Here is an 11,011-nt window from a genome sequence, read left to right as displayed (position 1 = left end):
TTTATTTACCATCGAACTTCCTACTCCTCGTCCTTTTCTAGACTTACCAGTCTTAGATCCTATTTATAACTTCAGCTTAGTTTTATTTACCATAAACTTCCTGCTCCTGCCTTTTCAGATTACCAGTCTTAGATCCATTTATAACTTCAGCTAGTTTTATTTACCATAAACTTCCTACTCCTGCCTTTTCAGATTACCAGTCTTAGATCCATTTATAACTTCAGCTAGTTTTGTTTTATACAGCTGTCGGCTGAAATTAAACATTATAGTAAAAATAAATAACATTATTTTATGAAACATAAATTACTACTTTTTTCCATAAAAATGTATTTGGTATTTTAAACCTCATGCGACACCTGGGTTAAATGGCTAAGTCAAAGATTCTATAAGATTCAGGCATAACCATCGCTAATGTAGTACTGCTGACCAGAAATGACATTCAGTTTGCAGCACCCATCACCTACGTAGATACTTCTTACCCAATAGCGGGATTAACTCACACAGCTGAAAGTGCGGAGCGTGATCAGCAGTATATCAAGGTTCGAACCATGGACCTTAGATCCGCAGCCCGGAACGGTGACCACTAAGGCCCTTTGAATAATAACAACAACAACAAAAATAGAACTGATACTTTCGAGGTTTGCGGTAAAAATGAGAATCCACAGAGATTTGAGTTTATTTGTTCCGACCGACTAACTTTATATAATTGATCCGAACACTGAAGGCGGCCATTTTTCTAGCACTGCGTCCTCCGCAGGGTGGCCGACTTTTTTTTTTCTTCTTCTTCTTACATTCGGTACATTAACTAGATACGGATGAACTCCATTGGACTAGTTTGGGACTTTAAAACTCAACCGTGGACGGTTTACTTCGTCCAAGAATTACAAATAGTTTTTCAACGAACCAATGGTGACGACAACTCAAAACTATAAACCAAATTACACAGAGCATCGTGATGAAATGTCGGGAAGTTGTTTTCTTATACGACAATGCGGCGCGAGCTGCGGTCACGTTTAGTATACGGTATAAGAAAACCAGTGATTTATTTACTCTTGAAATATACTAGAAGAGTTTACGAGGGGCTGGTTACGTCCTATTAGTGTAACAGATGAAAAACAAAGAGGCTTAATGCTTTGAGTCTTCTATCTTCTCACAGTGTGTGTGTGATCCAACTATACCATGTACTGTTACGCAGACTTCCCCGAGTCTTCGGCTCTGGAAACTTGTGTACACATATGACCTTCGTGTCGCTGCGAACGTTTGACTTATTGCGATATGTAAAAAGATAGATAAATACACACCAGCAAAGATATGTGCATTATTAATCTACGCATGAATTGACTGGCTTGACATATCGTCATCTTACTATAATGGACGTAGCGTGCGTATATGTATCTAACTATGTATATGACCGAAATAATAAATACAATGTGCCACTATTTATTGAATGGCACCACAAACAAAAATCCATAAAAAATCCACAATTTGGATGTTCAAGATTCAGAGAATTAGAAAAATAACTATTGTATGTGCAACAACCATTTCTTTATAAAAGAACACAATTTTGAATAAAAGTATTCTTCTCACAGTAACAACAACAACAACACGATTTTCACAAGGACTGTATGTGAATATTTGATTATATCTTCATTGATGTAATCTGTAAATATAGTACTAAAAAACTGTTATTATTTCAATATAGGGTACTTACTTTTATTATATAAAAACATTACAGTTTCTATCAGCACAATCCGAACACTTTTCCCGTGCAGTACTTCCCAGAAAAAAAATCCTTGTTTAGAAAATGTTCACTTTTCTTTTCTTTTCTTTTTTTTGAATGAGGTATGAATGCTACGATTAGTAATTAATAGCACAAACAGCCGCCCGTACGGTGGCGTTTCTACTAGTAAGCGTAATATTCGTTTGTTTGAAGTTAAGCAAAAAGCTACACAGTGGGCTATCTGTGCTCTGCTCACCACAGGTATCGAAACCCGGTTTCTAGCGTTGGAAAGATTGTATTCGAAACATCTCTAATATTTTTGTACAAAACAACACCAGAGCTATCTGTACATAGCTGTCTATAATTTTGAATTGATAAGGCTAGAGGGAAAGCAACTAGTCAACAGCACCCACCGCCACCTCTTGGGCTACTCTTGTCAAACTGAATAGTTGAGTTCTGAACGCCCCTCTTATAGAATGCCCAAGGCCCGAAAGTGTGGTAAACGATTCTGCGGTAATCATGTACTTTGTCACTCATATTCCGGGCAAGCTAACAAAAACTGGTTTCTTCAAAAACTTGAGAGACGTGTAAAACATATTGGAATAAGAACAAATGGAATGATTTAAATTATACTTTATGTTTTCTTAAGCGTTTAAAAAAACGGCAAGGATGGTACTTTAAGGAAATTAATAGCTAAAATATTGTTACAGATTTTTAACGTATACTTTGAATACCTACAGAGCATAATTAACCTTACCTTGGGACACTTTCATAACAGCCGAAATCTGGCAAAGCAGTGGAGACCAATATACCGAACATTCATACTAAAATAACTCATATTAGACTGCAGGTTTCTGTATTTCTTACATAGTTTTTATCTGAAATCTACAGAATAACGTGATTTTTAGCCGCGGCATAGCGGCTCATAGAATGGCTTCGAGGTTTTTTGTTGTTGTTTTTTCAAGTATAAACTTTTAGCTCCGTCATTTCTTGACCGATTTGAAATCTAATTACAGTATTAGACTCAGGAGATCAAACCCTTTCGATTGATGTATTTAACCAAGCTCAAGATCTCATAGATTAATTTACTCTCATCCTGCCTAAAAGAATTTCAGTTTGAGGGTAGGTTGGTAAAGGTCCTGATGAGTAATAAAATAGAATCGGGTATACGTGCACCACACGCTTCGTATTGCTGGCGCAAAAAAAAAAATACAGCTAATAAAAAGGAAAGAAAAAGAAAAAAGGTCTCATAGATTAATTTACTCTAATCCAATATAAAAGATTTTTTAAGTGCCGCGGCTATTGAGGATTCCCCTTGTTTCTATCATAAATATTACCCCTATTTCCTAATTCACTCGAAACGACTGGAGAACAAAACAATGTTGATATGTTACAAGTTACGTATAATTAATTACTTTTTGAACTTGAGCTTTTAAATTAAAGTATCGAGTCAGACAAGTAGATTTAAAAACCTAGTCGACGAAAATATAAAAAAAACAAATGTAAATGATAACGGAAAGAGGAATGGAATTCACAAGGTGCAGAAGGGCCATTTTCAAACAAGATATTTGACATACTTTTATGTGCTCTCCTCGAGAAAGGCGCCACCTACCTACGAAACCAACATCAATCATTCCGACCTGTACATTGGTTCACGGGTCAATGGCTCGCGATGATGAAGTCATAGCTGAGAGCTTTACAAGCTAAGGCAGACAGTTGATGTTTTATGTGTTTTTTATGCTCGAAAAGCCAATCCTTCACCCGAAATCTCTGCAAGATTTCGCCCACTTGGGACTAGAACTTCAGGTATATGGTGAAATTACCGATAACAAAGATTATAAAAACTTTTCAATTTCGTCCCCAGTAATGTTACGTTAATTTCAAAACAGGTTCTTGTTTGTCGTAAAGAAAGCCATGACTAGGATTTTGATAGTGGCGACACGCGGGTAGGAAACGCTTCAAGACGTCGTTTCACCTATAGGATCGTTAACTTGAGGCGGGGCGGAGAGGAGAGGGGGGGGGGTCAATAAATATCTGTCCCTCGAAATAATTCCTGCAAAACTTCCGAGTGAAAAGAAATGTAAGCATCGCTATAATCTCAAACGAAAAGACTGGCACTGAAATACTTCTTATTACACACCTATAAGTAAACTGTAATTCATATTTTAATTTAAAAATACCGTTCTGATTGAACATGATTATACTGACACATCTGGGGGGAGGGAGGAGCCGACCGCCTCTCTTTGGAATAAAAATAAATTGTTATAAGCGTATTAGTTCATACGAAAACCAGGAAAAATTCACAGGACTTACTTCTATCTTGTATATTAGTTATAAGTTATTCTTCATTCTATACCTAAAAATGTCACATCGAATCATTATATATATATATATATATATACATTTTATCTACGCCCCCGCCCCCCATACCGAGCCGCTGGATCCGCCCATGGATATGGGATGACCAAAACTTTTCGATAAAGATCCTTAACCCAAACGTTTGAAAAAAATAAATCGTCGCTTAGACATTATAAATAAATATTGATAACAGCGACAGTATCTAACTGGTGATTTGTTAATTTCAGAATCTTCGCGCTAAACCATACACAGTCTATCTGCATATAGCTGTCCCTAACTTTGAGCAAAAAGAATGTAGGAGAGGCAGATAGTCAACAGTACCCTTAGCCTACTCTTGAGATACTATTATCAGACGACCCCTCAAATTTTGATTCACAATCCGGGCACGCTAAGCACTAGGTCACGCCCGATCACCCACCTGATGAATCAATGTATTCTACTCATTAAAAAAGTTTTTCTATTCTTTTATACATTGCATAATCCTAATCAAACCGGTAATTAGCTACCTTATTTACTGGGTTTTCTATGTAGATAATTTGTTTTCATCAGAAGATATTAATAATTTACAAATAAATAAATTATAAGCAAATGTGATACGCTTACGAAAAAGCCGTGTGCGTGGGGACTACGTGTTTTTTTTTTTTATTACTTGGGATAAAAATTAAGTATTATTTCTTATTTCAGTTATCACATCTGTAAAAAGTAAGTATGCGTACAGTGTTGAGTGATGCTGCAACACATGTAAAACATTTTATAAAGCAGTCGCGACACTACTCCAGACAGCATGTGGAGACAACTGGCCCTTCCACTCACTCGAAAAAAACAAACACACACACAACGAAACAGAAAACAACAGGTCAGAAAAGAAAATATTATAAAACGCGTAGCCCCCCCCCCCAAGTTGCACAGCGGTGAGTCCGTGGGCTTATAACGCTAAAAACCAGGTTTCAGAGCACGGATGGTCATTTTGTAGCTTTCTGCTTAACAACAAAACACTACATAATATTTTAAAAGAGGATTACCCTAAGTCAAAGCAAGTACTTCTCTGACACAAAACATATAAAATCACTGTTCTAGAGCATTTAGGTGAATAATTGGTAGTATAGATCGTTAGCTCGTATTTTTCAATCACTATTATAGAGCATTCAGGTGAATACTTGGTAGTATAGATCGTTAGCTCGTATTTTTAAATCACTGTTCTAGAGCATTTAGGTGAATACTTGGTAGTACAGATCGTTAGCTCGTATTTTTCAATCACTATTCTAGAACATTTAAGGTGAATAATTGCTAGTATAGATCGTTAGCTCGTATTTTTCAATCACTATTATAGAGCATTCAGGTGAATACTTGGTAGTATAGATCGTTAGCTCATATTTTTCAATTACTAACCATGGGTTAGCAATATACATTTTAATCATTGCTAACTGCTCTTGATTTCATAAATCAATACTTTCTTCAAATGCCTATCATGATTATGCTAAAAGTCTGGCGTTAAACTCACTCCAATCTTCGTTTTCTTTAACGTTCTGATAGCTTTCATGTTCGTCTGTTTGTATGTTTTTTGCATAGTACTCATGGAAATTTAAATTAATACATATCAACAGTAAAACCCACGATTCACCGTCCCTGGGGTGATGATTTAGTTTGAGTATTTGGAAGAAGAAGAAGAAGAAAAAAAAAAACACCAAAATATCAGAATATAATCAGGAAAACTTAGATGCCAAATAATAATAATGTGATGCTTACATTAGATAAAACAGCAACTGAAAAACCACGTGGTGAGCAATTGATTTCTGGCAGTGCATGTCTCATGAACCAATTGACATTCAACAGGGTCTGAATTTTAAACCACTGTACAGCTCTCTCTGGCAGCTACACCAGGTAACAGCTGTCAGTACCTGTAAGCCTAGAGTAAGTGTTTTTAAATACATTTCAAAGTGGGCGTCAACACAACGCTTAGCGTTAGTATCTAGAAGACACAGTTTGACTGTAGTTTGCGAGAAACGTTGTGAAATCGATTACCAATACCTTGAGAGAAGTGAAATAAACGCTCAAAAGTTTCATAAAACGTATTGAACAACCATACAGACAATTAAAACGAGAGAGAGAATGGGGAGGTGGGAGGGCAAAATTAAATGCGTTAACGTCAATTATATTAAAAGTGCACAGAACCCCCGAAAATAATGATCATAATACATTTTTAAAATAATTAATTTTGATATGACAGTTTCTAGAAACTGAAACGCAGTCACATACCAAAATTAAATTTGGCCCTAATTTTTAAATGCTAAGTTATTCTGAGAAAACCTTAGCTACATAAAATTTTTTACCTGCGTATAGTAATCATTATGAAAAAAAATTATATATATATGTCTTCATAGGTTAATAAGTTACATCATGCTAATGTCAAGTTTTCGTCACGTAAGATAAAGCTACAGAGTGCACTATTAAACGCCCCCCCCCCCAGTGGCACAGCGGTATGTCTGCGGGCTTACAATGCTAAAAACCGGGTTTCGACACCCGTGGTGGGCAGAGCACAGATAGCCCATTGTGTAGCTATGTGCTTAATAACAAACAAACAAACAGTATTAAACAAGGAGTCTCAACGCTTATGATGTTTTATGTCATTATTTAAATGTCACCGACATACTGATGAACAATCTAGTCCTTAGTGTCTTGGAAAAAGCCTAACTTACAACTTTGTTATAAACGCAACAACGCCACTTTTACAGTGGTAATCGTAATCGCGACGTATATTTTTATGTGTAATATGACAAGATGGGAGTGTAATCATGTTTGTGTTTACTGTCTTGTCAGCAGCTTAACATTAAAATACGGCTGGGTGGTGTTTATTGTCTTGTCAGCAGCCTAACATTAAAATATGGCTGGGCGGTGTTTACTGTCTTGTCAGCAGCTTAACATTAAACTACAGATGGGCGGTGTTTACTGTCTTGTCAGCAGCTTAACATTAAAATACGGCTGGGCGGTGTTTACTTTCTTGCCAGCAGCTTAACATTAAAATACAGCTGGGCGGTGTTTACTGTCTTGTCAGCAGCTTAACATTAAAATACGGCTGGGCGGTGTTTATTGTCTTGTCAGCAGCCGAACATTAAAATACGGCTGGGCGGTGTTTATTGTCTTGTCAGCAGCTTAACATTAAAATACGGCTGGGCGGTGTTTATTGTCTTGTCAGCAGCTTAACATTAAAATACGGCTGGGCAGTGTTTACTGTCTTGTTAGCAGCTTAACATCAAAATACGGCTTTTCATATGTAAATACTACACACTTTCTCTCGTATTCTATTCGTACGAGACCGTAATTTATGAGTTTTATATTCGTTCTTATTAATTATTGTATTTACCATTATTACCCCCGCAACCACCCACTCCAACTTTACGGTCTTACAATACCAATTTCATATTTTTATCTTAGTTTATATATCTAGGAGTAACCTAAATGTACTAGCTCCTAGCTGGCTCAGCAGTAAGTCTGGGGACTTATAATGCCAAAAACCGAGTTTTGATACCCACAGTGGGCATAGCACGATTGGCTTATCACATTGCTTTGACAATTAACATCAAACAAAAATAATCTACCAAGTTGGCGGAGTATTTCTTACTTAGACATCAGACTAAATAAGTGAAGCTTTTTACTACAGTGTTGATTAGAATATTTAAATATATCTACTTATATTTACTTTTTATTACTAATTTAATTTCATGTTTATTATTTTTTCATAATGATTATTCTAAGCCTCCTGGGCTGACCAAATCTCGTGAGATATCGTTAACAGCGAGGGTAGTCTTACTGATGAAACAATGTGTTCTAATCATTGTAAGTAATATACTTCGAACATTATATTTAATTAGCTTTACTCAATACCTGGTATATATTTCCACTTCTGGTCTATATAGGTAGTTTACTTTGATCAGAAGTTAATATCAATTTCCAATTCGTATAGCGCGCGTTGTCAATATGATGTTGACTACGCCTATGGTAGCTGAGAACCATCGACGCAACATGATGTTGGTTTGTCTCAGCGTCCACGTGACTCGTGGTAACCTATCCATTTTTGGAAATTTAGCCTAGCGTAACCCAGTGGCTAGCGTGTCGAACTATGGATATGAGAGTCCAGATTCGCGTCCCGTGACTGCAGAAACCAAAACATCACGTTTCACACTGTGGGACAGTGGGTGCGTTATAAGGGTGACGGTCAAATCTCACTAGTTGACTGACTAAGAGCAGTCCAAGCGTGGGCGGTAAGTGCTTCCTCCCTAGTGTTGTCAGTTCAAAATTAAGGACGGCTAACGCAGATAACACTTAATTAGCTTTGCGCAGATATCCGAAAACAAGAAAACAAACTTTTGAAATCGTGAGACGCCAAAATGGCTAATTCTAGACAGATTTTCCATCATCTCAGCGTTAAAGGAATTAGTTTAGGCAATAAATTTTCAAATTTGGATGAATTCAGAAAAGCAGTTGAAATGTTTGAAAAGTTTATTTAAACTCCTACAAAAGAAGTCATAATATCAGATACATGTAGAAGGTTATACAGTAATAGCTCCCCCTTGTGAGAGATCATGAACTGGTTATGTGCTCTATCTCATAATTTATCATTGGACAAACATCTCCAATACTAAACAAGTGTCTGAAATGTCCTCATAAGATAGTTAATTGCGACTGCGACGTAAATGATAAAATATCATGTTAATATGTGTCGTTTCTTTTTTGGGAAGGGGGGGGGGAGGATATGACCTTTTAACTCATAGAAAGTGTCACCCCCCCCTCTGTATGTTTCCCAGATTAGTTTTATCAGGCAAACTCCTAGGACTATTTTAGGAAAGGTTCTCTGTGAACACTAAGGTTCAAGTACTTTATTTCACGAAGTGTTTTATATCAGTTTCTTCACAAACTGTATTTTTCCCGAGCAAATCGTAATCAAATTCGAAAAACAAAGTTAACACCTATTATGCTTTTGGATTTCTTGGGGTCACAATAAGCACAAAACATAATCAAGTATAAGAAATCGTTTTAGGGGTTGTTGTTTTTTTTTATTCTGACTACAGGATATGGTCATGTTTATGAGTCATAAGTAAAAAAAAATGGCCGACCTTTGGAAAATGAAACTCAGGTGAAAAATATGTCATAAAGATTATTTTGGTACAATTTGAAAAACAAAATGACGATGGGACCATTTTGAGCCCTTAAATCATCTTTGATCTTTGCATTGGTCGAATATTTATATATCCTTGGTGGTGAAAAGATCAAACAGATATCACGTGGATAAAGATCAAAGCAATACAAACAACGTTATACCCTACTTCCCTACATCGCACGCAATGCTCCGTAGGGTTATGTATTTAACGTGAGCAGATATTAATAACAGAACTTATATAACACTTATATAGTGACAGTCTAGTGGTGTAATACGATAATACAGTAATCTGACGATATTATGAACAAATGTCAGCACTACTGTGGCAGTAAAATGGCTGAGTAGGTAGAAATAGTTTTTGTTAAGCCCAAATCTACACAACAGGCTGGATATCTATGCTGTACCCACCATAGGTATTGAAACCCAGTTTTTAGTGTTATGAGCTCCCAGGTAGAAACATAAGTGGAATTTTTAGAGGAAGAGTCTATTAGTTTGAGTCATGTATATATGTATATATAAAGCAAAGTTATCCATCTGTGTGTCTACTGTCTACTGTGTGTACTGTTGTTACGAGTTTGCTGAACCAAGCTTGACAAAACTGGGTATAGGAAATCAAAGATCGGGTTTAATCAGACGACCAATCCAAGTTTGGCATCCAATAACAAATACGTGAAGCCGACGCCAAACAAAAGTGACGTTTAATGCCGTGCGTAGCACAGGCACTTTTCGATCAATCGGACGAACGGTTCGTGTGCTGCGGCTCAAAATAATTATCGGGTTCCCTTGCTAGTATGACAATAAAATATGGTTTTTATAGGGACAGTCTAAGAGTGTAAAATGACTCAGATGACGGCAACAGAAATATAACGTTTTCGTTAGGGACCATCTAACAGTTTCGGCTGACTCAAGTGACAACAGAGAAGAAACACGTTTTAAAGCAACAGATTGATATTTGAAAATGTCTTTCATGATAGTAACAGAAGTATAAATATTTCACTGGGATTGTATGTATAAATTTACTCTCAAGATACTAACAGAAACACAATTTTTTTATTGGGGCTGTGTAAGCGTATACATTTACTCCTTTGACAGTAACAGAAATATGGTAATTTCACTGGAAAAGTCCACTTAGTTTAAGGTGGCTTGCACGATCACCTTATTATTATTATAAGATTGTAGTAACAATAATGTTTTCATGAACAAGAACAATATATATTAGTTAAGAAGACTCACCCTTCGGTATCCTGAACGTTAATACCTCCCTTCTTACTGGAAATCAACAGTTCTGGAAAAAAAGGTAAAAAAAGAATCCATATTTAAATAACTTTTACTTTCTCCTACCCATGATTATAGAAGTGTTTTTGTTTTAACTGTGATTATACTTTATAACAATAATAGTAATAAACTAGTTGTATTAAAAGATCCCTGAGTGACTTATAAATATAACCAAAATGTTGTCTACGAAATCCCAGAAGAAACTATTCTTGTAACACAAAGTAGACTGGCACATTATAACTAAACTAACTGACTTGAGTAAAAAAATCAAAATGTTGTCTACGAAATCCCAGAAGAAACTATTCTTGTAACACAAAGTAGACTGGCACATTATAACTAGCTAACTGACTTAAGTAAAAGAATCAAAATGTTGTCTACGAAATCCCAGAAGAAACTATTCTTGTAACACAAAGTAGACTGGCACATTATAACTAGCTAACTGACTTAAGTAAAAGAATCAAAATGTTGTCTACGAAATCCCAGAAGAAACTATTCTTGTAACA

The 11,011-nt window shown here is 36.1% G+C and overlaps 1 protein-coding gene across 1 annotated transcript in view; it reads right to left on the bottom strand.

The window, feature by feature from the left end:
- Positions 1 to 11,011, bottom strand: part of LOC106458706 (caskin-2-like) — a 198,754-nt gene that overhangs the window by 103,345 nt on the left and 84,398 nt on the right. Inside the window, exon 2 of the mRNA XM_013918248.2 lies at positions 10,467 to 10,518. Coding sequence (XP_013773702.2) covers positions 10,467 to 10,518 — 52 coding nt within the window. The remainder of the gene's footprint in view (positions 1 to 10,466; positions 10,519 to 11,011) is intronic.

Source organism: Limulus polyphemus, unplaced genomic scaffold (genome assembly GCF_000517525.1).
Source record: "Limulus polyphemus unplaced genomic scaffold, Limulus_polyphemus-2.1.2 Scaffold503, whole genome shotgun sequence".
Taxonomy (NCBI): domain Eukaryota; kingdom Metazoa; phylum Arthropoda; class Merostomata; order Xiphosura; family Limulidae; genus Limulus; species Limulus polyphemus.
The sequence above is the reverse complement of the archived record's forward strand: the minus strand, read 5'-3'. Positions and strand labels throughout refer to the sequence as shown.